At 39.6% G+C, this 27,809-nt stretch overlaps 1 protein-coding gene across 2 annotated transcripts; it reads right to left on the minus strand.

Moving 5' to 3' along the window:
* Nucleotides 1-27,809, minus strand: slc6a11b (solute carrier family 6 member 11b). Of its 2 annotated transcripts, none has more exons than XM_056391230.1 (15): nucleotides 27,573-27,809; nucleotides 26,785-27,012; nucleotides 25,988-26,122; nucleotides 25,570-25,710; nucleotides 25,325-25,406; nucleotides 21,999-22,131; nucleotides 18,457-18,591; nucleotides 10,805-10,908; nucleotides 10,493-10,617; nucleotides 9,230-9,342; nucleotides 8,481-8,618; nucleotides 5,232-5,334; nucleotides 4,490-4,590; nucleotides 3,901-4,071; nucleotides 1-2,497 (listed from the first exon to the last, which is right to left on the minus strand). In XM_056391230.1, exons 2-15 carry the CDS (start codon nucleotides 26,993-26,995, stop codon nucleotides 2,354-2,356), a joined length of 1,836 nt encoding a protein of 611 aa, XP_056247205.1. In that variant the 5' UTR covers nucleotides 26,996-27,012; nucleotides 27,573-27,809; the 3' UTR covers nucleotides 1-2,353. The 2 variants fall into 2 exon arrangements, with proteins under 2 accessions (XP_056247205.1, XP_056247214.1); XM_056391239.1 differs by lacking the exon at nucleotides 27,573-27,809 and adding an exon at nucleotides 27,433-27,554.

Genomic DNA, 27,809 nt, shown 5'->3' on the forward strand with positions numbered 1-27,809 from the left:
TCAGTTTTCCTTTATAATATTTATTCTTAAAAATGAGTAAGCAGACAGTTCACATGTCCTGTGAATACCAAAATCTGTGTAGAACAGTACAGAACAGTAAAACACCTTTCATTATATTTCTATAACAAGATCTTTTGAGCGGAATATCAAAAGTCAAAACAAAGGATGTATTCTTTTTATTACAGCACTTCTTTTTAAACATTTTTCATCTCAAGAAATAGACCACAGATTTCTAGAAAGAGATGTAAAAATATACATCAACATGATCAGTGTTAAACAGCAGGCTATAATATCCAGTGCACACAACTATTAACTTGCACAAACATCAGTGAGGAGGTGATAATGTCATAATGCAACCACACCAGAGGGACCAATCATATGTTTAAGAGGATGTCACAGCTTAGACAGGAGGGGCCTTCGGTCACTAAACACTTCCTCGATTTCCCTCATTACTTACTCGATCAGGCACTTCCTCAGCTCATCAATTCCTTATTTCTTCCCCTGCTTTCTTTGCCTCCTCCTGGAAAACTGTAAAGAGATAAATTCAAAGTTTCATCCCCTCAGATGCTCTCCTCTGATTGCATTTTCATCGGGAAACGAGGACAGAGGAAAGAAAGGAAGGGAAGCGAGAAAGTCGGACAAAGCGAGGAAGGGAGAGAGGAGAACTTAAGAGTCATTCGAGTGCTGATTGGATGAGACTGTGATGGACTGAGATCGATCTGAACATTGAGACCAGCTCATTGTCTCTTAACCACAATTAAATGGATGGTGGGGACAGACTGCTTTCACCCCTGCAGTGACTCAGACAGGAAAATTAAAAGCTGTACTTTTTTTTTTCATCCTTTACAATGTGAGAAGAAAAGGTCACAGAAACACTAATCAATAGCAAGACTATTGGTAATGTATAGATGTGTGCTGAAATACAAAGCATTCAGCGGCAGCACAGTTTTATATAAGGCCTTGTTCAAGCCCGTCACGTGATAAAGAGAAGCCAAAAACAGAAGTGGAAAAAGTTGAAGGGGGCGGACAAGCAGAGGTTGAAGATGAGAGGGAAGGACAGCGGGAGAAAAGAGGGAAGGGGGCAAGGCAAAAGAATAAAAAGAGGGGGGGGGGGTACGAAGACAGATGGGTTTTGAAATGCTCATCTGATGGGCATCCATCTTCTCCTCTACAGGCGGAGCAGGAAATAAAAAAAGCAGGGGTGGAAGCACGTCTGTCTGTCACTCTGTGTTAGGCTCAGCATAATTACTGTGAAATGACAGATATCCACGACTTACAGGAGGGCAGCTGGAGGAGAGAGAGGTGTGTTTTTAGACTCAGCCTGCGAGTCGCTCACTGCTATTCGTAGCCATGTACAGATTTTCAGCTCAAACCTAACAGATGTAAAATTAAAGATATCCAAAACTGAGGGGATCTATTTTACAGTGTTTTAACCCTGGACCCCTTTTTTTTTTTGTTTGCCCTTCAATAATACTGTAAACCTCCGGAGCAAAGACATAATTAGAAAGAGCAATGCCATGGAAATCTGCAAAGCCCTGAAAGTCCCAATATATGATGAACAATGACCTTTTAATGTCATTCAGTTACATCCAGTTAGTTTTTGCTTATGTTGCTTTACAGCACTGAATTCAAGTAAAGGAGAATCACTGAAGGCCTAAAAAGAATCCACATCCCTCACAGTCACAGCTGGTTCAGATAGCATCCAAGATTTCAATGGCAAAACTCTTTATATACAACTCAAAGTTTTGCTTACAGGGGAATACAGTGTCCTCCTATAGCCTCGGTACTAAGACATGCTGCTGTATCCTCTCTTAACACAGAGAACTATGTAGAATGGTCCCCAAGCTGCTACATCTTAGATAGTTACATCTGGGTACCTAGTACCTAATAGAGAGGCATAGCACTTTGCCAATAAATGTACAGTGTAAGCCTTTTACAGCACATGACATTGGTATTGTTCTAAAGGCACAAACACTAGTGTGACCAGTACTGACACGGTACCAGGACAAGTTTTAACCATATACTGTATGTCATCAAACAGATTTTAAAACATTAATGGTTAGAAAAAGAAAGAAACAGCTGCTTTAGTCACAATATTAACTGAAAACCACAAATGTGTTATTCAAAGTTTGTGCAAAACAGAAGCAGACTACATAATCATGTGATAACCTTCCCTTTTTTTCTCTTTTTTTTTTACAAAACAAAAATAACACTCCAAGTCATTTGTTTCCTGTTTTGTGTAGTGGTGGACACTGTTGTTGTTGTTGTTGCTGTTGTTGTTTGCTGTAGTTTTCGTTTCGTTGGACTTGTTGTCAAGACGGCAGGCAGCTTGGTCGGTCAGTCAGGCGGTCAGTTAGAAATGCGTCTCCTTCTCTGAGATGGTGGATATTTTCCCATCAACCTTAAGTTTTGCATCGTTGGCGGCATAAGGACTGAGAGCGGCGTGCTTCCCTCTCATTTTCAGGTCTCGGCTGGGAGTCGTCAACTTCTTCATCCTCTGCAGAAAGGGACACAAGAGAGGGAAAAGAGGTTATCTCTCAGTCTCCCACCACGATGCTACTTCTAGTAGCAGCATTAAGCAAATACAGCTTAGGTGTAAAAGAAGGTGAATGAAAATGCATCAACAAAAAATGTAATCCAAGTATAAATGTGTCTGTGCTAGCAAATATTAGATTGATTTTTACAATAAATCTGCTTTTTGTGGTACTGTAACATCAACTCACCATTACCTCTTATGTATAGACATGAGACTGAATTGTTATTTTGTTAGGTTTCATACTTTGGGGATGAACAAATGAACAGAACAGCACTGAGACCACAGACCATATGGTACACCCAGTTACTGTATGTATAATATACCATAGACTGAGACACTCCTTGAGTCAGGGATTTATTAGTTCTGTAACATACTGTATAAATTACTTGTCATATTAAATAACAAAGTATTTAGTATTTCATGCTAACTTACCAAGATTCCAACACTAAATTCCCATTTGTCTCTGTTATTCATTATACCTAAGGTTGGGCAAAGGCCAGAGGCCACTACTGATCATCTCATATCACAAACCTACAATTTGTTTATTTGATCCCCCCTCAAGCAAATGACGGGAGATCAGCCATTTGTGTCACAGCCTCTCTGAGGAATACAGATGTGAGATGAGATACAGCAGCTGCATTTGTGAGACTCATTCAGTTCCAAGCTCAGCAAGTGATTTGTTAAAACCTTTTCCCAATTGCAAAACAGATGGTGAAAGCCTTACAGTACAATGTCTGCTGACATTGTCCATTGTTGTTTTTGAATGAGAAAAATATGTGAACACCAGTACAAGGCTTTGTATTAGAGCCCTAACATTTTCGTGCGAGGAAATGGGAGGGCCATCCATTGACAGTCTCTTTTATGGATGCCTGTTGCCTGAATAGTGGCCAATTTTCATTGTTTGCCACGGGGCCAAAGTCAGGAAGTTATCTACTGAATTTATTTACAGTACAAAGGGGGCTGCTCTGTGCCACAGAACAGGGAAGAGATGATGTTCTTTTAATCAAAGAAGATGGGCAATATGAGATAGTGAATGAATGAAAGGATGACAGAAAATAACTTCTGTTCTATTGATTTTCTGTGCTACGGAGAAAAAATATGTTTGAAGCAAACAAGATAATGCCTGGTTTGCACAGCAAAAATAATAATTTTTTTAATTTCAAGCCAGAAACTACAAGGGATGGTTGGAGGCCACTACAATTAGCATTACAAGTATTACAATAAATTAGACAAATCCAATGGCTAAAACTACATATGGAAGAGCTTATATGAGTAGTAGTATTTAGTAGTAGTAGTAAACATTTCTTCATTATTTGAGACACAATTCTGATGAATATAGGATTTGTTCATGTGTGTGTTTGTACCTCAGAGAAGGTGCCAGGAGTCTTCCAGATCTTCCAGATAATCCCCAGAGGGATGCAGACCATCGAGGACATGGCCATGAACCAGCCGATACCATAGCCCCAGTCAGGGTAGGTGTACATGTTGTTGTACTTCAGCGGTTTGTATTTGATAAGGAAGAAGAGGAAAATTCCCTGTGGCAGAGAAAAAAAGTTATTCTATTTGTAAATGTGGTTGTTTACATTATGAGAAAGAAATGCTTTTGATGAATAAAGTTCACATGGTTTAAATACTTGTTTAGAACATCAAGATCAAGAGCCACATATAACAGAACCTTTGTGTGGAAAAATATCCAAACCAGTTGTAACATAAATAAATGTGTAATATGTAAATAGTTTCTCCTAAATCGAAGTATCAATCAAAGCTGCATATGGGATGCATAAACAGTGAGAAATTATATTACAAGATGTATCAAAATGATTTCATTCTCTATTTAAATAGTAAGAAAAAGAGTATTTTTTGATTGTCTGCTCCTGATCATCGACGATGATGTGTTGTTTGCTGTTGTTGATGCTACTGCTGCTCTTGTATTTGTGTCTACAGTGGACTCACAGCACAGATGCCCGGGGTCAAGATCATCCAGCACCATTTGATGAAGAAGACAGGTTTGTAGCCAATCATGTCCTCAATATTTAGGTAGAATCTGTCACTACCTGAAACGCAAATCAGTGTCACTCAGAGTGTGTGCATGGATCGTCAAAATAATGGCGTGATTGATGTCTCTTGACAGAGTATGGTTGTCTAAACAGAGCTGCTGATTGGATGTGGATAAGATCTGCCTTGCTGCATGTTACATGTACTGAACTGAATTAATATAATTAAGTTTATTGTCAGATTGTTTGCTGAAATAAGGCAGAAAATAATGTAAATGCACCGATATTTAAACCCAGAAATTAAGGCCAAATGTGCACATTGCAGGACTGTTTGGCTTATTGAATAAAAAAAAAAAGGCACAATGCTTAGTTAAGAAAAATGTTAAATGGCAAACTTTCACATTGCTATTGTACCATAATGTTGTTTTTAACATCTCAGTACATGACTTAGTAAATGCTTCATGTGTTTGAGACCATTCTCCAGCAGAGGGCAGAGAAGAAATATTATTGCATCAAGAAGGGTAAAAGCATTACACAAGGTTTGTGCAATGGCCTGTTTTTCTATGCTGGAACGTCTGACAGTTGTTCAGTTGACAAAAGGCAAACTACTGATATCTGTAGTGACAGGAATGAGACGTGAAACACTGACAACACTGCTTCGAGATCTCTTGCTATGTTTCAAGCGGAGTCTCTACTCTTACCGTACACCCAGCCGATACATATGGACTCAAATATGGCCACAAACAGCAAACACATCCCGCTGGCAGCGTACGAGTCGAATAGCTGGAAGACGTACATTCCTCCCTGATAAGACAAGACAGTTGTCAGTTTTCTGTCACAGCCACTATGTGAGCATCAGACTCATTTGGATAACATCAAATATGAAGTAAATCAGGAATGCTTGATTTAGCATGATGGCACAGGCGCATATAGTAAACAAATCCACAGTGTGACCCACCATTGATATTTCTTTTAATTTACTGAAAATTAAGATTTGTCCAAAGATTACCGTATATCATTGTCTCAAGGCTTCCTGGCATCAATGAAACATCTATGCAGTATGCTGTGTTTTTTACAAATCAATATTACCTCCTCAAAGAACTACTTAAACCCCAACAACACACTCTGTTCTTAAGTAGTCCATTATGGCTATGGAATAGTTCTGTATTTTGGGAAATACACTTATCCGTTTTCTTTTTGATGGTTAGATGAGATGATCAATGCCACTCTCATATCTGTCCAGTCAATTTAAAGCTGCACCCAGCAGCCGATTAGCTTAGCTTAGCATAAAACAAAATAGAATTACTGCCTTGAGGTTGCATGCTTCCGCCAACCAGCCAAGTTGCAGGAAACATGGTTACGCTCTCCCCTTCCTGAGTTACACTATTTAACAATGGGCGGAAGAGTGTTTGCAGAACATTATGATGTCACAGTGAAGTTCACCTTTGACCATTTGTATGTAGAATGTCATCACATCATCATTTTATTCTCCTAAACATTTGAGTGAAATGGTGTCATAATAAGTGTATGAATTTGTTAGTCATGGCCAAAAACGTGTTTTGTGAGGTCACCGTGACCTTGAAATTTGACCTCTGAGCACCAACTTCTAATCTGTTCATCTTTGAATCCAAGTGAATGTTTGTGCCAAATCTGAAGAAGTTCCCTCAAGACCGGTCGTGAAATATCACCAAAAACGTGGTTTGTGAGGTCACAGTGACCTTTGACATTTGACCACCAAAATTGAATCAGTTCATCCTTGAGTCCAAATGGACATTTGTCCCAAATTGGATATGAGAAATTGAACTGATTGCAAACCAGTGGAAAACAGGTCTCCTGAGTCTGTCCAAAGGTAACAAAATCTGCCTATCAGCACCTCTAAAGCTCACTACTTAGTATGCTATACCTTGTACTTAAACCAAAAGTGTAAAAATGACAACCTATGGTTTATGTACAGTTATTTACTAGATTATTTCTTTTAACTTGTTATTTCTCCTAGCTGTAGTTTTGAATAGGCCAATACTGGAGTGATATCTTTTCTCTCTTATCACTCTCCACAAGAAAGCAAATAGGAGTATTTTCCAAAATGTCAAACTACTCTACATTGATACAGTACCAGTGCCTGTGCTCACATATTATCATCCACTCTGCCTACCCTACCTTCACTCAAAACAACCTATCTGTTCCTCTCTGTCTCCACTAAAAGGGCCATCATAAATAAAATCTGAAAATCTGAACATGACTGGGAGAGTAGGGTTACATCACAGCTCTAAACCGTGAGTAAATAGCTAAGAATATCATCAAAATATCTCAGTGACTGGTTCTATTCCTGTTTCAGCCAAGTACTGAACTACACTCCAACAAGACCTTTTGAACTGTGTTAAATCCTACTCTGGATCCTACTTTTGACATTTTATTCATGATGGCTCTTTGACGACAGAGAGGAATAAAGTGTCTAGAGTGCAGGTGGCGGTGGGAGACGAGTAAAGGCAGAGGGAAAATGGATGATTTTTATGTAGTGGTGACAGGGATTAGAATGGGCAATGACAAACAGAGGTAAGGTCACTGGACAATATAGCCGTCTATAACTTACAAAAAAAACACTGAGAAAGTACCGTACGTCAGGATTGCGTTCAATTCTTTCCTTCTGTTTTATGGCCATTTTGGGCCACTATAGAGGACAGTACAGTATTTACAGTGGGGGTGGATGGAGTGCAATGCATATGGAGGGATGAACGTCTTTTAGTGGATGAATAACCTTGATGTTGTGAGGAACCAGATTCCCCTCCATTATTACGACATAAAGATGAAAGGTCTTAAAAGCACTATAGAGCTGGTGACATAGATACTGTTCTAGATGGATAACATGATTGTGGACCTTTAGGACTGAAAATAAAGTGCCCAGTGGAAAAGATCATCATTTTGTACAGGCTTGATGCTGAGAAGGCAGTGGATCAGGTTCAAATTGTTTTGATTGATTATTAGACTCTGGACCAAGAGATTCACTTAATTTAAAGTTGGATTACAGGAATTTTTTATATAAATGAATATCCATTACTTTCAAACCTTTGCCAGTTCACACAATGCTGATTAAGCCTATCAGCGTCAGATAAATCTGTCTTTTAAATCGGGTGTCTGTAGCGACATTCCTGCACTGGTGCACCAGTAGCAATGCGTTTTGTGTCAACCAGCAATGATTGGTTTGGCAGAACTGAAGAGGGGAGCAACCGTAGAGACGAAGACGGAGTAGGCTGCAGCAACTCGGAGTACGTTGGAAAAAATCTCAAGAAATGTTTCTAATGTTCGAGATAAAAAAGAAACTCTGCATTCAGAGGAAAGACGACAGTTTTTAAAAAAAAAAAGCGCAATGGACGGCAAGGACAAACATCTATTACAATTGGTGTGGCTATTCCTCGCTAAAAACAACAGTGCTTGTGCAATTACTCTCACTGCCAGAGGGGGGAGACAACCGTTCTGCACTGCAGGTTTAATAATGCAAACAAAAGGTTACCGGGAGTAATGACCATCATCTGCAATATACCTGACTGGGTTTCATCTCAGACTTGTCATTCGATGATGATGTTGGTGGTTGTGGTGATGATAATGATGATGATGATGATGACATGTCTACATAGAGATAAAAGTATGGTTTGAAGGTAAAAACACGTGCAATTCAATTTATTCTCATATATTGTTGGTTGGTTTAAGGTATGGAAGTGCATCATATTTAATGACCTTATCATACAGTATGTATGTAAAAATCTTTATTTATGAAGTAACTAGTTAATAAGTAAAAAGTTTACTGTAAGTTCAGTGGGCTACTTAAGGGAATCTACTTTGTTACTTTCCACGTCTGTTTCCCCTCTACATCTTTTCGCTTGTTTTGTTTGATTTCTCAAAATACAGCCGTTATTTTGGCCATATCATAGCTCCAGTAGAAAATATAGGCTTACCTCCGTACACATGATGAGACCTATGAAGAACGAGACTATGGACATGCCAAGAATCAGCAGCTCTCTGCGGTAGCCTCTCCTGAAGGTCTCTGGGTACATGTCCACCACAGCTGTCACTAAACTCTCCACACACACGAACTGGAACAAAAACAAAGAACAAAATCTTTATTTCTATAAAATGGGAGGGTAGTTTTTTTTCCCCCAGCAGCCTCTATTAGTGATAAATCTACACTTAAGTGACAAGACAATAATATAGTTTATAAAAACATATTTTTCACCAGTGCTAATTGCATTCGACATGACAACCACTTGTTTCATGTAGCAACTACGTAGGTGTCCAAAAGCTTCATTTAAAGGTGCACAAAATTAAAAGAACTGAAATAAATTGCAAAACGATCAACACAATCATACTTTGCTTTTGCCCAAAGTGACTTACAATACTGCACGTGCTTTCAACCTCCATAGACATAGAGTTTGCTTGATGAAATTAAAACTGTGTGTTCAGTACTGCAGAACTAAGAATAAAGCTGAGATGTTTTCTCATTAAATATTCCAAATCTGAACAGGAGAAATTTAAACACACAACTTTTGAGTTCTGTGTAAACACATGCTTATGCTTATGCTTATGCTTTGTGCTTGTGATTTACGTATTTCCATTTGTTTACATGCAGATTTCACCCAAAGGTATAACCTATAAATTTATTTTAAAGCCTCAGCGATATTAGTATCCTGACACAAGTGGGTCTCACCTGACTGTCCAGGCCGAGGAAGATGAGCATCATAAAGAAGAGGCAAGCCCAAAGTGGAGACAGAGGCATCATAGTAACAGCCTTAGGGTATGCAATAAATGCAAGACCAGGACCTGCATCACAAAAAAATACAAAACAGGAGTTTTATTGGAGCAGGACAGTTTTTCAAACAAAAAGCACAATAGCAATAACCACAGCAAAGACTATAAAGCTCTTGCTTTTCAGTTACAAAGGCTTTTTAAAGCTTCTCCTACAATATTTTCACGTTTTGCATAATCAGTTGTTAGAAGGACTTGAAGCCATGTTTCTAACATCACATAAACAGGAGTCTTAGTAGACTGGTGTCTACTACTTACTTTCTTAATTGGACTTTGAGCTAAGAGTTGTTATTACTTTTACATATTGTTCTATGTTATAGTATATCTCTCAGCTGCTTTTTGTGGGGTCCTTCCCAAGGTTTTCTTATTTTTTTCTCTCCTGCAAAATAATTTTTCGGTAATTTTTCCCTTTCCTGCTTAATGGGGGTGTCCTAAACTATTAGGGCTCAATGTGACCTTATTATGGTTTTACATTATTTATTATACTCTTTTATCATTTGCAAATGACTGTGGTATGAGTAGAATTATTCAATTTATGAAGCCATTATCCAAAAAAAAACTCCACTAGGCAAAGTGGTTTTTTACTAGCTTATGGTATTTTTTATATGCATCAGTTTTATGGAGCGTTTAACTTTCTCTCAATAAAACATATGAACTACAGACAAATTGACCTGCAAACACAAGTGCAGCAAAGCAAAAGTAGCACAATGTCTGGTCCAAAGGAACGTGGATAAGATGAGATGAGATGCTGCTGTGAAATAAGAGTGGCCGGTTCAAAATGAGGGGTGGCATGCCCTAGTGTTATTTAACACCTACAACTGGTGACAAACCCTTGGAAAGACATTATCTAAAACATTAAGCACTGGCCTCACCATGCTCTAAGACAAACATTTCAAATCGCTCGCTCTGTCACTAAATCATTCATACTGACTTGAATAAATAATAATGCGGTGGTCTAAGAGCCTAGGTGAAGAGTGTAGACTTATATAACTGGTTGTGTTTATCCATTTTAGCAGAATACGGTGGATGGGAGCACAAAGATTCAGACTTCTACTGTACCTGCTTTAGATATATTGTATGGCCACATTACAGTTCTTCTAGTTGGTACTTAATTATTCTATTTTAATTCAGAAACATGATGTTATATTGTCTGTTATTCTCTCACCAGATTCTGCCACAGCTTCGATCGGAACATTTTGCTCGTAGGCCATGAAGCCGAGCACGGAGAAGATGGCAAAGCCTGCGACAAAGCTGGTGCCGCTGTTCAGACAACACAGCATGATGCAGTCCCTGAGGAGCAAGACAGAGAGGAAGAGAGACAGATCACACTTACTGTATGAGCTGTCACTGGACTTGCTACAGGTAACACAGATGGACTAGCACAGACATGTTGTGTGATGAACGAAAACTAGAATGATACGCATCAGTCCGCCCATTCTTATCACAGACATCCATCAACTAACAGCCACCTTCCTACCTGTAGCAGTTATTGTTGTAGGCATTGTAACTTCCCAGAGCAGTGAGACAGCCCAGGCAGATGGCATAAGAGAAGAAGATTTGGGTTCCCGCATCCACCCATACCTGATGTAAAAGTGGGCATAAAGATACAGTACATATACAGATAGGAGTGTGAGTATACAGGGAAATGTTTCAGTAAAGTGTTGGTTCACCACAAGCCTCCAGAACAGCTTCATTGCAAGTGTATAAACTCTGCTATGACTTACCAATGTTTCATTGGGTTTAGATCCTGTGACTGTGATAGCGTATGATTCACATCGGTTTCATAATATAGGTTATTTTTTTGGCATTTTCCCTTTCATAGAAGAGACTGACATTAATTCAAGGTACACACAGAAACTATATGTAGAGAGAGGGAAGTGCTGGAACAAACATTTTCAAGCTGGGGTTAAATGGCATGAGTCTAAACCGCTAGGGCCAGTACAATGCCCCTCGTCTACTAATTTAATCAGGTTTTTCCTTAATTTTGTCTGTACATGCACAGCACACACACACACAAATGCAAAAATCTAAATTTCAGAATGATCATTTCTTGTGCTCTTGATCCAGCTTACAGTTTAATTTCCACTTCATTAATGCTTCTCAGCCTATTATCATTGACAGTAAAAATTCTTTGTGCATTTTTTAAATTAATTAAACCTCAGAATTAAAATGAATAGAATAGGCTTTCCCATCTAAAAGAGATAACCATGATACGGCAAGAGGTGACTTTTTATCTGGTCTAATGAAACCCGACATTTCTTTTGTTACCCCTCATCTACCTGATTTTCATCATCAGTGACTCCATAATGAAATTATGGCTCAGCTCAACCATTTTCTTTCCCCTCTGAGGGGCACACAGTAGAGCAGGCATGAATCATGGATTACCATCCTAAAAGTAGCTACAAAGTCTTCCAGTGCCTAAATATTCATATTATGCCTCGCTAACTCCATGGCATAGTGAGTAGAACGGTTAATTGAATTTCATTTGAGGCCAAAGCATTCAAAAATTAAATTTTAAAACTTCAAACTTTACTCTGGATAATTCACAGAACACACTATGACCAGTTTTTATATTCCTCGATAGAAAGTAGTTCCAATGAATTGAGATCTATTAAAATTGGGGTGGCAACATAAATCTGAGACTCTGAGAAACTCCAAATTATTTGCGTGGCTAGATACCACTAGGGTATGCTTTTTACTGTAGTCATGCTAATCATAGTGACTGGTGGTCCCTAGTGATCCTTGGACATTTCCTCTTGCCATGAGGTTGACACACAGGATGTGGTTTTTAGTGAAACGTCTCAACAGCTGTTAGAATGGGACAGACAGCCTCAACTGCTGTTTGTGTTTATTGCTAATTAGCAAAAGATGCTAAACGTAACAATGTGTTGCATTTTCATTGTGATTATGTTAGCATACTGAGGTTAGCGTTAGCTCTAAATGTCTAAAAGTACAGCCTCACACAGTTGAAAGCATGGCTCCACATTCTTGGTGCTGTTGCAATTTGGATGGACCAGCTCTTTGAGTCCATGTGTGTGTAAGACAGCATCCTAATTACAAAAAGCAATGGAAATGGTTGTTCATGTTTTCTTTAGCAAATTTATGGGGTCATGTGACTGTCTTCTTGATGTAGCAACAGTGGAAGTATTTTACCATCATTACAGGCCTTAAAAAAAGTCTGCCTTAAGTCATATAGGCTACAGTCGGCAGGCTTTCTCTACCCTCAACTTAACCATAAAGGTGACAGAACAAAATAGTTAGGAAAAAAAAAAACTCTTCTTGACCTGTCATCATTCTTGCATGTTCACATCTTCATTTTGGAAGGCATTGACAATCAACATTTTTTGTCATTTGGGTATGAGGAATTGTTTGTAGCTGCTGTGATGCTGAAATGTCTGGTATACTCCTATGTAGGGGTCCTGCTCTATAGCTGACCTTGCAATCTGGGCAAACCATTAAATCATTGCTTCTTAAATTTCTCTAGCAGTTTAATCCTCTTTATTCTCATGGCTTATCCCAGTATACGCTGAACTAAAGGGAAAGATCTTGGTGGAAGAATTATTGAGATTTAAAGTAAAACTAGCAATATAACAACATAACAAAAAAAATTCATATTCCGTCTTAGGTAAAAGTACAAGTATTACCAGGGAAACTGTACTTAAAGTATCAATAATTAAAGTACTCATTTCAAAGAAAAATGTCCCCTAAAATTGATTAGGAAAAGTTCTGCCACACAAACTGAATCGTGAGAAACTAAAGCTTAACATGTGTTTTTATATGAAATCTTGAATTGAGAAGTAACTAGTAAGACAAATGTAAAGTACAATATTTCCTTATAAAATGTAATTGAAAAAAAGTGTAGTAGCATTAAATTTCTATACTCAAGTAAAATAAATTAACATCAAAATTGTTCTGAAGTACAGTACTTGAATAAATCATACTTAGTTACTTTCTACGACTGCATCCTGGGTAGGTCAATAAGGAAAAATATGGTGATGAATGCAGGTAAAGAGGCATAGAACAAGGTTTTTAGTTTCTCTTGTATCCCACACTATTATATATTTAGGTATAATGTGGAAGTAGTTTTATCCATGGACTCCATGGGGATTTACACATGTTAGATTCCTGAATGAGACAGCATTAAAATGTGCCTTATGAAACTAGTTTGTAGTGCAGCACAGGACCCTAGAACCCACAGGATAGCATGGGGTGCTAGCGAATTAAAACTTAATGCAGCATGGCTCTTTGAAAACTCTCTCACATCACCATTCAGCCACTAATCTCATTTCCCCACCGAGAAACAATTAACAAACGCACGGTCTTCGCTCCCTCCTGGGAGTAACCACGGTAACTTCTGTGACCTCACAAACACAGGACTGTTCCTGTGGAAGAACAGGCCTTTCTCTTCTAATGTTCATTAATGTTCCCTTTAGTTCACCCTCGGCTGATGGCCGCACAGCGCAGTGAAACCTTAAAGGCCCAGGCTCAGAGAGAATCACTTGTTGATGTTGTGCCTAATTTGGCCGGCTTGTGTTTGGTTATGTTGAGACTGTGGCTCCAGGAAACTTTTCTACTTTGTGAAAGCTGGATGACATTGGCTGTAAGATAGTGTCCTTGTAATGTTAATGTATTGCTCTTGGTGCTCCTCACGTCCTCTCTTTTTGTAAATGAGATCCATTTTTATCTATACCTAATAATCATTATATTATGTTGCATTATACAAATGGTGCATGCCTACAGCAGTGAGTCAGTCAGGGATGTTCTAAACATTAAAATGTTTCACTGAACTTAAAGATTCCCTCACAATGTGTGGTAAGACATGTTTGCGTTTTGTTTTTTTTTTCCTTCAAATTACATTTACTTGTTCAGCCACTGAGTCCCGAACTGATAAACATGTATGGTTGTGATGTCAGAAAATTATCTTGTATGTACACATGTGAAACTCAGATTTAAGATAAGCACAGAAAAACTTTCCTTATTCAGCAGATAAATGTGAAAACAGTATTCTAGTGTCAAACTCTGCACATACATCATCCTGAGCAGAGAAAATCCAAGTGAAGAAACAATAAGCAAAACACATTTTTGAGAGGAGGGGGACATTAAGTGATCAATTTTATACAAGATGAAGATTTTTGGGCAGAGATTCAATGAGACTGTTATCTTAGTGGCATTTTACAGATGTGTATTTTGGTGCTAGCATGCTACAACTTTCTCATTTCAGTTTTTATGATTTTTTTGTTGTAGCTGAAGTATTGGTCTCCTATGAGTGCAGAGTTTTGACAGTTGTTGGATTGATGAAATATTGCAGATGAACTGAAAAACATATTTTTGGCAGTCAGTTTTTCATCCAACAGTATTAGGAATGTTACTCCTGTTTAAAACTAAATAAAAAAAAACAAAATTGAACAGATTTGTTTTTGGAAAGTACACATATCCAAGCAACAACAACAATTTTTATCATAATGTAAATCTTTGAAAATACTGTACTCTCTCTCTCTTGTTTGAGAGAGAGAGTACATTGAGTTTTCTATAGTTCTATTACACTGAATTTCTCAAACGAATTTGAATGTTTTATGAAAAATAGGTACACACAATACCACTTTAAAGAATTACAATATCATTACACTAATTTTTAAGAAAAACAATTAACTATCTTAATACAAGCCCCTGATTCAATCCATGTATAAGTATGTTCATTTCTAAAGCAAATAATAAGGTGAAATAATCAAAGATATAAATATATATTAGTACGAGACACAGTCTATCACCCTTTTCACACAAGACACACAATATACTGAAAGAGAAAGTACAGGCAAACACATACACATCAATGCGGCTATAACCAGTATTTTTATGCTAACAATGGATCCCATGACTACTTGTATGTGAGGAGAGTTGCTCAGAGTGATGACCCACCCACAGTAAATTATCACTCACTCTATGGAGCTTCATAGTGTGATTTCACAGCCTACAACTTTAGTGTTTTGTCTCACTTTGACTGCTCTCATAGTGCTGTTTTCAGCCACAGCAGGCAGCTTTTTTCTGCAAGAAAAGTTAAAATGAAGTATAAGTTAAAGCTAAAATCCCAACTAGTAGTGAAAGTGGAGCATTTAGCAGCTAAAGTAATAGATAGTTTTATCAGGGCTAAAAGGAGAGTAGTGGAGGTGTGCAGCGGCAAATGTTTGCCATAACAACTTTCTGAGTTGTTTCTGAATCAGTTTTTGCAGGTTTATGTTTTGGCTCCATTGAGGTTAAGCACATATTATTGTCTTGCTGATGGGAATGTAGAAGTGAGGGAAAAACAGCAACACATTTCCAGTTGCAGAGCGTGGAAAGATAACAGTGAAGGTTAGGGAGTATGAGAGTGTGAGAAGTGTAAAAGAGGAGGGGTGATGATGCACAGTGCTGGGTGGAGGGTGACAAGGAGGGACACAGCCAGAGCGAGAAAGGTATAGGAAAGAGGAGAAGAGGGGAGGCATAATGAAGTTCAGGGGTGTAAAAAGAGAGGGTAACACACAGCCCCGCACACACTCCGCACAGCCTGCTGGACAGAACAGAGCCCTGATTGTCCTTGAGGAAACTAATTTAACATTGGTGTCAGAAGTAATGTCTTCCTCTGCCAAACAGCAGCGCTTCTTTATCACCCTCCTTCACTCTCTCCGTGCCTCTGTTTGTGTCTTTGTTTGTCGACCCCTTTTTTTTTCCTCACTTCTTCACCGTCCAACTTTATCGTATTTTCTCCTTCTCTTACTTTACTAAAATTACAGATGCAACAGTCATCTCACTGTACAACAGCTGGAGAGCTTATTAAATGGAAAAAAAAAACAAAGATTTGTTCCTTTCTTTCTTCATGTATTGTTTGGAATTGGGTTTTTTTGTATTTTATTAATCTATAGAAATAATACAATAAATAATTTTTAATCTATAATTTTTCTTCTTAAATGCATTCATATCAGCTTGAAAAATAATTGGCAACTATCAGTTTATAAAGAGTAAATGTTAAAGCTTCATAAAGTCTACAGTGTGTCCAAGCTAGGGTTATGGCATGATACTGTATGTTCTTAACACCTTTTCCGCTTTGGCTCATTTGCGTGTGCAGTTACAGATCGACTGTAACAACATTTCCTTGTTATCACATTCATGGTGGATCACACCATAGACCAGCTGTTGACATGAAGAGTGTTAAACAGGCGTTCAGACGGGATGGGAGTCTGAACAGGAGGAGGTGATCAAATTGCAGCAGATATAGTTTCCTGAAACGCTGTGATATATTGTCAAGTGTGTAAGTTGAAAGAGAGCTGCAATTCTTTAAGCATTTGTTTTCTCAATGAACCATGACAAAAGTTTTATAAATGCTATTTAACATTAACATCAATGTGTACTCTTATGTGTCACCGTCTTAAATGTGCCCTGTGGAGTATTCGTCGTGTGTCCCAACATGCTGAATGCATTTCCTTCATCATAAAACATTGACAAAGCTGATTTTTAAAACATATTTTAAATCCTGCCTTGTTTACATCCATGTTTACTAGCTTGCAGCCTTTTCCGCCACTGCTTTTGCTGGCACCTTGCTATGCTTCTTTGCTTTTTATCGCAAAGAACCATCAATCCATCTGTCAGTCTGTAGAATAACATGATACCGCATGGCGACAGAAATAATCTATCTGCTCCAGTCTGTTGCCTCTCTTTCTCACTCAAACTCTTCATCTATTCCGATTCACGTTGTCATGACACCCCATCCGATGACATTTGTAGTGCACTGTTGCTTAGCGACCCGAGCTGTCTGCCTTTTCCAGACGAGGTCAAGGAGTCTGCTCCATGTGTGTGCACGTATCTGTCTGTATGAGTTATATGTTAATGCACCACCTCTATTAGCCTCAAGCCCTGATCTTTCAACTCACTTTCAACAGGTTCTCAGAGCTGCCTGTTTATCTGACCCTTGATTATCTCATCACCAGCAGGAGGATTCAGCCCTGCTATGACAATCTTGGCTCCATATTAAGCCACAGTGCTATCAATGCCACTAGAGTGAAATGTATAAACACACTTAACTACATTAAATAGCTGTATTTTACGCTTTTGCTTCAAGAGATGTACCATCTTTTCCTCTGCATCGAATGACCAAATAAGCAGTTGTTTTGTGTTTTTGGTACAACATAGTGCCAGTGCTAAATAGTGATAGGTGTGAAAAAAAAGTACTGATCCCCTGTTGCAGTACAGTATCAACAACACCACCTGTCCCCTGGCAGCGACTCAGCTCCAGACAGGTGGGTGTGAGGCAAGGGTATAAATGCATTCCCATGAGTCTCGTCTCTTTAACCCCTCCTGCTTCACTTCAGTACTTTGTGCTTTTCATAGCTAAGATGGCGAAAACAGGCATAGTTTAAGCACAACACAATCCAAAAATACATATTATCATTATTCTGCCTTTAGCTCCCAGTTGGAATTAAAAGTTGAGGACACAAGAACAACATGAACATGGGTGTAAATACAGGGAGATTATAGATTTTGCATGGAGTCCAGGCTTAATGTGCAGTATTTATCAGATCTTATTTAAGTTTAGGGTACAACAGTGTCCAGACCTTGGCAGCAAGAAAAGTAACAGCAGCCATATTTGTAGACATGATATACACATATCTACAGGCAAGGATAGTAATAACTTCTGCAACCTTGACACTTGGCCACCTTCAGCCACTGAGCAGTACAACTCAAGTTATTTTTTCTTCTTCGTAGCTGCAGTGTGTGGATATCTCTAATGTACATTTTAAAACTGAATATGTAGGAGTAGCACATAATCTGCTGAATGCCAGGAAGAACAGAGCATTTACGCTGCAGTAGGTTGGCACAGTGTATGTCCTCTGTAGTCCCTGACTATCTCTCTGGTTACTTTCCAAATGGGATGACATGGGATCCTAACACAAAACTAAAGATAACAGCAACTCCACTCTAAAACTGTAGCACTAACACTAACTGCCCGCAGGTGGCACAAGTATTAAAGTAGCAACAACTATTACTTTCCTTGCCTGTAGGTGGCATTATCTACATGTTGCCACATTTAATATTCACTTAATTTTGAGGGATCTTTTCTGGTTGATTGCTAGAAAACAGAGACACTTCTTCCAAGCCTACCTGAGGGTCAGAGAGACGCGAAATGTCTGGGTAGAGGTAGAACTTGATGCCGTCATATGCTCCTGGCAGCGTCACCCCTCTGACTAGCAGGACCAGCAACATGACGTAAGGAAAGGTAGCTGTCACATATACAACCTGCAGGCATAAATGTGCACAGATTAGAAAGATTAATTCAAAACACAGTCGACAATGAGTAACTGTGAGAACATACTTATATAACCTGATAGGATGCAGGCAAAATGAAGTCAGAGTGAAGCTGTGCAAAGCAAAAAACCCTGCCAACAGTAGTCAGAACTTCATAATCTTGGGCTCTAACCAACACCGCCACCTCCTCGTCAACCCACTTTTTTTTTTTTCTTTTTTTTTTAAAACTGCTTCACATCATCAGGAAAACATTGGATTGACTGGACTGAGAGAATCTTAAGAAGGAATAAGGTTGCAGTTTCTATGTCGTCCTTGCAGCTAAATGATAACATGTGACTGTTCAGACCCAGAGGTGAGAGGGCATGACAGTAATCTAACCACACATGTCTAGACCGGAACAGAAAGAAGAGTGGGAAGATAAGTGACGAGGGACAGGACTGCAATTGACACGATGTGCTACAGTATGAGAGCTACAGTGACGCAAATTTCAATGCTCACGTTTTCTATAGGAACGAAAAATCCACAGCATCCAAAAGGTTTTATCAAATACGGCTGATGTTGAGATCAGAAGAACCTTTTTAATAAATTGTTATAATCCTTGTTGCATGCTTACGATATTGGTAACACCCTGTTTTCAATATTGCACCACTGCAACTTAGTTGGCTGTTTGCGAGACTTGTCAAAAACCAATGATTCCCAACCTTTGGGCAAAGACCCGGGCAAAAAGGGGCTCTAAACAATTCAGAGGGGGTCAGAAGATGATAATAGTTAATAGTTAAACTTCAGTTCTCTGACTAATTTTTGCTTTTTTCTTGAGGAATCCTGGTCAGTTCCATTTCTTTGGACTTCAAAAAATCCTTAAACAATATTAAAAGGAAATTACTTTTAGTATTACGATTTATTTTACAGGGTAACAAGGTCCACTAGTAGTACAGCTACAGTAACATAAATGAGGGCTATTGATATTTATCTATGTATTACCATGTAAATTATGCCAAACAAGTAATATTTAGGACATAAGAGGAGATCATAAACCCTGGGATCCTAAGCTGTAAAATACACTCTGAAAAACTAAAAATGTTTTTAGTCCAGTATATCAATCTATCATATGCAGTGTCTGACGTGTATCATATGGCAAATATAGTAGTATAACCGTCCTCATGTTAGGTAAAGAGATATATTCAAATGGCAGGGTATAATGCCAGAGTCAACTCCATAACAGTAAACTCCGCACATGCCTTCTGTACAGTAGCTAGCACTTGCTAACCATCAAACCAACACTCCCTCTTTTATTGGACTATTCAGGTTTTGCAGAATTGTGCTCAACATCTCAAAACTCTTAGAAACCCCTTGAACAAAAACCCTGGCCTCTTGGAAGGCAGAGGCGGGCAACATACATCCCCTGGCTTGCTGGCAGCCAGTCAAAGTCCAATTGAGGACAGAACAGGACAGAACAGAGCCAGGCCAGGAGACTGAAAAGAAAAGAAGGCTCCTCTGGCCCCGTCTCTTAGACAGGAGAAGCCCAGAGGAGTGATGCTGGCAGTGTGGGAAAATGTGCTTCTCTTTGAAGCATGCACAGAAGTGCGTGAGTACACACACACACACACACACACACACACACACACACAAAACTTAATTCACAACATAGAAATGGGTGTACACATACTACAGACACAGACAAAATGGATGATTCACACATCGGCCTAAACACACACTAATGCACGGATGTACACACCAATTACCCATACACCCACTGGTCACATTACTGTACTACTGCAAGCAGCAGTTTTATGAATGGAAGGTCCTTTTTCGGGAGGGGTGGGGGGTCAAGCATTTGAAGGAGTGAGCTTCTTAATCAAACTGCAGAGAAGTTCAAGCCACTGTTTCAGCATGGGGACAAGAGAGTCTGTGATCTAAAATGCCACATAAAGCTTTTTGTGTTCTCAATCATTCAGAAATTGAAGACATTTTGCTTTACTGAATATCTTAGACGTCTTTAACCACAAAAACCTGAATCAAACTTATAGAAATAAATGAAATCCTAACCACGGTTCTGTCTGAACAGTAAGAATCCATGAGACTTAATGAGATTGTCCACTCTAAGCTCTGTTAATCCTGGCGTGGCCCACAGGGAAAGTGTGGGAAAACTTGTCTCCTGCCCAACAGATCCCTCCTTTAATTTGTCAAATAAAACGATTACACATCCTAAACCTTCTCTCCCTCTCTCTCCCCATCTCTCTGGAGATGAAAAGGACAATATTCAATCTCTCCATGAACTTTTTGATGCTCCACATGCTCCTTCCAGCTCACCACGGGTAAACATTTAAGCCACCACAAATTTACTGGTCAAACCTGCCCCTGCCTCGCTGTAAATCTAACAGGAGGGCTTTAATGCAGCAATGGCTGGCAAACATGGCCAACAAAAGCAAACAGCTTAGCAGAGTCCGAACTGAATGGGCTGTAGGGTCTGTGGAGAAGAAAGCAACCTCTCTCTTGCAATGAGTGAGCTGTGGTTAATTTCTCATAGCAGGAGAGAGACAGGCAGAGGCAGCAGAGGCGGAGGCTGAGGATATACTCTGCATGCTCCTCATGAACACTCTCCTTTTCCCCCAGTGAATACAGGAATCAATCTTGGACCAGCTGCTAAAGCCCAGCCATGAAGAAGCATTCTCCCCTCTTACTTCACAGCCAGACAAAAGACACTTCAGGGAGATATAGGCATTGCCGCCTAGTTGTTTTTTTCCCCGTCATGTAGAATGTGAACCCATTCATTTTTCCACACACACCTCTCTTCTTTTCTCTTTACTCTCTTTCTTCCCTCTCTTTCTTACTCTATCTCTCTACTCTATTCTGGCTCATTGAGTCTGAGTGGAGTTTCTTAAGGGCAACTGAGCACCCAAAGCAAGGTGCAGACTCCGTACTATCCTCCTCAAGGCTGCTAGAAGAGACTCAAGGAGGACATTAAAATGGAAAGGGTGATGGGAGAAAAGGTAGAAGTGGGTTGCACAGACACCCCTTTTGTTCTCTACTTGCAGGGGGAAAATGCTTGTGGCTTCCTGTGAGGGAGTTGTTTTGAGGACAAGAGGGGAAAGTACTTCAGCTTGTGGCTGTTTCAGCGTGTAAGACCAAAATGAAAATTTCTCAAACGCGTAAAACTGGCAGCAGCAGCAAAATAGCGCACACACACATTCATGAAGACACAGATTCATGTGCACATTCCTCCATCATCACACATGTAATTTAAGTTCATTATTTAGTTTGTCATGTGAAATCATCATGCTTGCATACCTACATGTGGCACTCACTCTTTGCAGTGCATTATAAACAGTTCAACCACACAAACTCACACAGACAGACACACACACACACAATAGTATACATGCATCACTCTGTCTGACCTTGCCAGTTGACTTGGGTCCTTTCCAGATGCAGAAGTAGCAGATGAACCAGGCCAGGGCCAGACACATGGCCAGCTCCCAGCGCACTCCCCCCATGTGCTCAATACCATCTGATATCTGCAGGACTCTGCGCCTGTTTGAGAACAGAAAACAAAGATGATAACTAAGCTCCTATTTGATTTTACAGCATTTAGTCCATGTTATGTTGTGACATAAGCAAAAGCCAGTGTAGGCGTTTCTTGAAGAAGCTCAAGCAGTATCACTTCATGGAGCCTCTGCAGAGTTTTTCACATCACTTTACAGGCGCTCAGAGTGATTAACTTAACTGCAAAACTGTGCTAAATAAGTTACAGCAAAGAGTGAGGATGATGAAAAATAAATATTTGCTTGAAGTTGTTCAATATAAATAGTAATGTCGTGTCAGATGCTGGTTGACCACATTCCCTTAATGCATTCTCCACCACCCACATAGGACTTATGCTCTTTAGCTTCAAAACACTGACACGCTAACCACTGTAGCATACTATACTAAAAATATAATAGTTCATTTTGACAACTTATAAATATAATGTGCAATGAGTCTGATTTTCCGTGAGCCTAAAAACTCAACTATACACTGTATATATAGACTATATAAAATATGTTTTTAATGAAATAGAAAAACAAAACTATGCACACGCTTTAATCACTGAAGGTCCTCCACTGCAGAGTACCTTACTGACATTTACATGTACTCGCGCAGTCATTTGGGATGAACATAGCCTATTCCACAGTACCAGTCTTAAATGTGGCCATCCTGACCAAACCCTTCATCCACTTTCTCTCAGAGACTGAAAGAGAAACACAATCTGGAGCAGAGTGACCAGCATTACAGGACAACCTTATCCACCCTCTGTGATTCACTCCACAACCACCACGTCTTCCTTCCATCCATGTTGGCTGATCATCCTGCTGCTAACCTGAACACTTGCAGTTGATGATGCAGGGTTGTTAAAACTTGTTAATTTGCATGCAGAAATTGTGATAATACCTCTGAGTCTCCCACGGTTGTTAAAGCTGCACAGAAACCCTCCAGAACTTCAATGTATGGTGGAATGAGGACAAACCTACATGAAAAAGCATTGCAGCTCTGAAGGAAAGACGGCACACAGGCTTACTGGAGATGACACATTGCTTTGTACTCTCCCAACACTTTAAGCTGCTATTGAGCATCAAGGACGTGCTGGCGGGACAATCGCAATACATTGATCAACAGGCAAGGACAATTTTCATAAAAGCTCTCTCAAATATTGGTGCTAATATAATGTCTAGGTTTTGACCACCATAAGACAAGTCAACCATGACAGTGCCAGCCAAATTAGGGTTTGGTTCAGAAGAACTCCTTCATTGTGACAATCTACCATGGCCAAGAAATCTTTGCATTTTTTTTCTTTGCTGTACCTCCTAGTTTGGTGATAACCATCCTCAAGCAGCTGTCACACATTCTGGTCTGGTGGCCCCCAGGTTCGCAAGATCTTCATGGTAAACAGATGTGAACCAGCTGGCAACAGCAACCCTTGGCCAAAGAGTTTCCTCTAAAAGACACCCCATCTCTCCTTAAGTTGCTGACACTGTGGATACTCAGTGGCAGCATGGCGGTCTTGTTTAGAGGGGTACCACAGGAAATTGGAGACTCGTCCCAAATGTCAGATTTCAATGTGCTGCTCTGCAGGAAGAGTTGTCAAGCCTCTCTTTTTTACTGTGATATGCCTACAGGTGTGGATGCCAGATACAGGGCATGTTATCAGCGATAATGACATCATAGCTTGTCAGCGGAGGTGAATCAACAGTTCATTTCCTGTTTGTTGAAGCATAGCCAGGCAACAGCATTGATGGAGGATGAGAAGCGAGAGTCTGAGCCACAGAGCTACATGGCGCTGCCAAATCTTTGCCACCGAGTTCACCCCCGGAGCTCCTGACCAGCCATTGATCATCATGACATGTTCTTGGTGGCCGGCCACAGGCTAGGTCCAACACAGCCCCCCTGTCCCTGCCTGGTCAGCCGAGAGGGCAAGATGTGAACGCTAATGTGTGTAAATATACTTGTCCGTGCTCTAAAGTGTGGGTGAATTGTTTTTATATGGGTGCATGCAGCAGCATCCCTTTTGTGTGTGACTTACTTACATACTGTTAATGTGAGTAAAATAGAGTAGCTGTGCAAATTTCCATGGTGACTGGAATATCTATTGTTATTAACTCTGTATGGTTTAAACTAGAGCTAAGCAAGGTATCCTCTACCTGGTCACATAAATATTATTATGTACTATTATATTATATATAATACACCACTATATAAAAATCTAATCACTTGGTTTGTTAGTTTTACCAAAGAAATGTCTAATTTTGGTTTACTTGTTTGGGAAATTTTGAAATCTAAAAAATATAATATTTTTCATAAATTTTGAATCCTGTAGAGAAACTCCTCCAACCCCCTCCCCTCCTGAATGCATGATTTTGTCTGTTTGATTATTATTTTTGTGGAACCAACATGAAGCTCGTTTAATTTATGGCTCTGCTGTATGTTTATTCTGTATATACAGTACAAAACACAACAGTCTTGGCACAGACGAAACAAGGCTCGGTCCGTTGCTATTTTTGCCAGCAACATGTTGGTCGGCTCTTCAAGCCATGTCTGTCTCAGGGCTTAGGTTTATGTTACTGGCTCATATCTGACGTTTTCATCATTTTTACAGCAGGCATCTCACTTCATTTTGATTTAGACACAATAATACACATGACAATTTCAATTTAACTGTTGTCATGCTGATATGTAGTTTGAAGAGATTAATCAGGGGGTTGAAAATGAGATTTGACCCAGCAGTGTAAACACAGCCACTGGCAGTGAGACAGGAAGTGTGGTCAGCATTACACACTGACAAGGCCTGATCTGCTGCCACACACATGGCTCTAGCTGGGAGACAGCTGGCCTACCAGGGCCTGCTGACACACAAATATGAAAAGGGCTGACTAATTATTGGGGGAAAGGTTGGGGGAGGAGGGGTCTTTGAAAGAGTCTGGAGCCGTCGGCAGCTCAGCTATTCAACAATATGTTAGATAATGAGAGGACTTGTTGAGGACTGTCTGAACTGACAAAGCATCTACTCATGCCGTTACAGGACAAATGGCACATCAATTAATATTTCATACCGTAGAGATAAAAGCCACCATTGTAGTATGTTCTTTAATGTGACTTTGCAAACACAAATAGAGCATGATGTCTTATATAAAAACTGTGACGGAACATGAATCTCAAATGAAAAAGAATTAGAAATAAGAAATGTACTCACTCCCAGAACTCAATGACTGGAGAAGTTGCGTTGGGGTTTGTGATGTTGGTGGAATTTTCTCCATAGTAGTCAACACAGTTCTCTGTAGAAACACAACATGTTAGACATGATATAGATATTATATAGATATGACACTATATATAAAAATCTGTATTTTCAACTTTCTTCTCTCAAGAAACAAAAAGGATGAACATGATGATCTGTGGTTGCAAGAAGATTTTCCCGTCTCATCCAACATGACCTACCTGTATTCCAGTAATGTCCACAGCCAGCCCAAGGCAGCTCAGTGGTGAAGCAGTTGAAGAGGTAGAAGATTGCCCAGGCTAGGATCACTATATAGTACACGTTTAGATGAGCCTCAATCACCTGCGTTGCATAGCCAATACCTGTAGGAATTGAAAAAAAAAATGTATTACGTCAGATTTGACCAGTGTCAATAAGACACCTGTAGAAGTCAGTAAGTTGTACAGCTGGTTAAAAACTGATAAAAAATAAATAAATACATTAAAAAATATTGAATGAATGACCCAAGATCATCATAATGTTTAATGTGTGTGTCCAAGAAGAAGTGAGTGTCATCAGCTCGACCACTTTGTCTACGTAAAATCTCCCATTTTCTCTTTCATTATTAGTATTATTAATGGGAAGTGAGTGTGTTCCTACCCTCAAACAGCGGGCAGATTTTCCTCCAGCAGGTGATGCCTCCCTCACTGGTGAACTGACCCAGGGCAGTCTCCAGGAAAAACACAGGGATGCCACAGCAAATGAAGAAGATGACATACGGAACGAAGAATGCACCTGTATGCACACAAAAGAAAAAACATACAGAACATCTACTAGAACAACAAATCAGAAAGCATAAAAGTTCAAAATATAATCTAACCCCTAAAAGCAAAATTTACTTCTTAATTCCTACTTTAAATACCGCTGTAAGGATGGATTCACAAAATTCACATGAAAGCACTCACTGTGATGCCACATTCATAGAGCAGGATGACCTTTTTAGATTATGAGGAGGATCCATACTGTGCAGTCTAATGGCACCTAATGAGGGAGCCCACCTTTTTTATTGACATGATTGTACATAATGGATGAAATAATAAACTTTGAAACTGCTACGTGCTCAGTTTTTATCCAATGAAATTTACCCCCTCCTTTGGTGCAGTAAAAGATAACAGTGCTTGTCCTACCTCCTTTACTCAGATATGTGTCTTGTACATTTTAACAATCACATCCTTGTCTACTTATTTATCTAATGACACGTAATACTTGCTTATGTTTCGATCTTTTCCAGTGTTGCCTAATCCCTTCTTTACAGGTACCACGCTTACCTTCTCCTTGCTGCAAGGGAGCTTATCTTATGCCCACCAACACAAAAACCTGTCCAATCACCTTTACTATGATTAACATTCTCCTTTTTATTTCCATCCTACAAGCACAGGTGAAGAAAACTTCCCTACCTCCTCCATTCTTGTAGCAGAGGTAAGGAAACCTCCAGACGTTGCCCAGCCCGATGATCTCTCCGGCTACAGACAGGACAAACTCAATCTTGTTGTTCCAGTGGCCCCTCTCATTGTACTCCCCATTGTCTAGGCTGGAGCTGGACCCTTCCGGGTCTCTGCCATCCTCTGGTTTACCGTTTATAACGGGCCCGCTCTTCTCAGCTGTCATGACGCTCCAGCAGCCCGCTGAGAGAGAAAGAAACAAATAGACAGAAGATTTTTTTCTTTAAAAAAAGATTTAAAAAGGTGACATCATAACCAGAACTTTACATGGACATTCTTTCATGGGACATCTGAATCTCAACAGGACTGTCCCATCCATGCAACACCACAGACATCTAATGATCCACATGTATGTGGAGGATCAAATCAAGAGAAATCCGATTAATTAACCACTTAAAACAACCAGGATGAGGATGTTTGCAAGTGGGAAGATTAAAAGAAACACAAGCTTTCAGTAACCTGCAACTAAACCACAAACTTCTGTGAAAGCTTTACTCTACACTACAACATTTAGAATAAAAAAGAACTTAATCACTTGTTGAATAACAATTACATTGTAGTCTACATAACAATCAGTCAACCCAATCATCATTATTTACTAACTGTAAGACAGGAGCTTAATAAGAAGTTCACATGTCAATCAAGAAGAAAAAAGGGTGGTAGAATATCGCGACTAAGACTGAGACAGAAATGATCATGCTAATAGGAATCAAAGAACATGTAACTTGAGTGGCACTACTCACCAGTCTCCTATGGAACAGTGGCAAACCTCCTTTTGGCTCCCGCGATGATGCGCACTAACAATTGCCTTTACAAAACACAAGATGGTTAAGCCTGATCAGGGGGGTGAAAAAAAAACAGGAGAGAGGGGGCAACAGAGGAGAAAGAGAACAATCTGGATCCGCGTTGAGTGAGGTGGTTTTGTTGAGTCTCTCGTCTATATAAAGGAAGATCCCAGACGTGGCAGAGTGACGGTAGAT

The sequence above is a fragment of the Seriola aureovittata genome, chromosome 2 (assembly GCF_021018895.1).
Source record: "Seriola aureovittata isolate HTS-2021-v1 ecotype China chromosome 2, ASM2101889v1, whole genome shotgun sequence".
NCBI classification, from domain to species: domain Eukaryota; kingdom Metazoa; phylum Chordata; class Actinopteri; order Carangiformes; family Carangidae; genus Seriola; species Seriola aureovittata.

What these genes read in the sequence shown, in the direction of transcription:
- slc6a11b (XM_056391230.1), bottom strand. Translation starts at nt 26,995, where the DNA reads ATGACAGCTGAGAAGAGCGGGCCCGTTATAAACGGTAAACCAGAGGAT. An exon ending in CCAGTCATTGAGTTCTGGGA is followed by an intron (nt 22,132 to 25,324) that starts GTGAGTACATTT and finishes GTTCTCAAACAG; the next exon opens with GCGCAGAGTCCTGCAGATAT. An exon ending in CGCGTCTCTCTGACCCTCAG is followed by an intron (nt 10,909 to 18,456) that starts GTAGGCTTGGAA and finishes CTTTTACATCAG; the next exon opens with GTATGGGTGGATGCGGGAAC.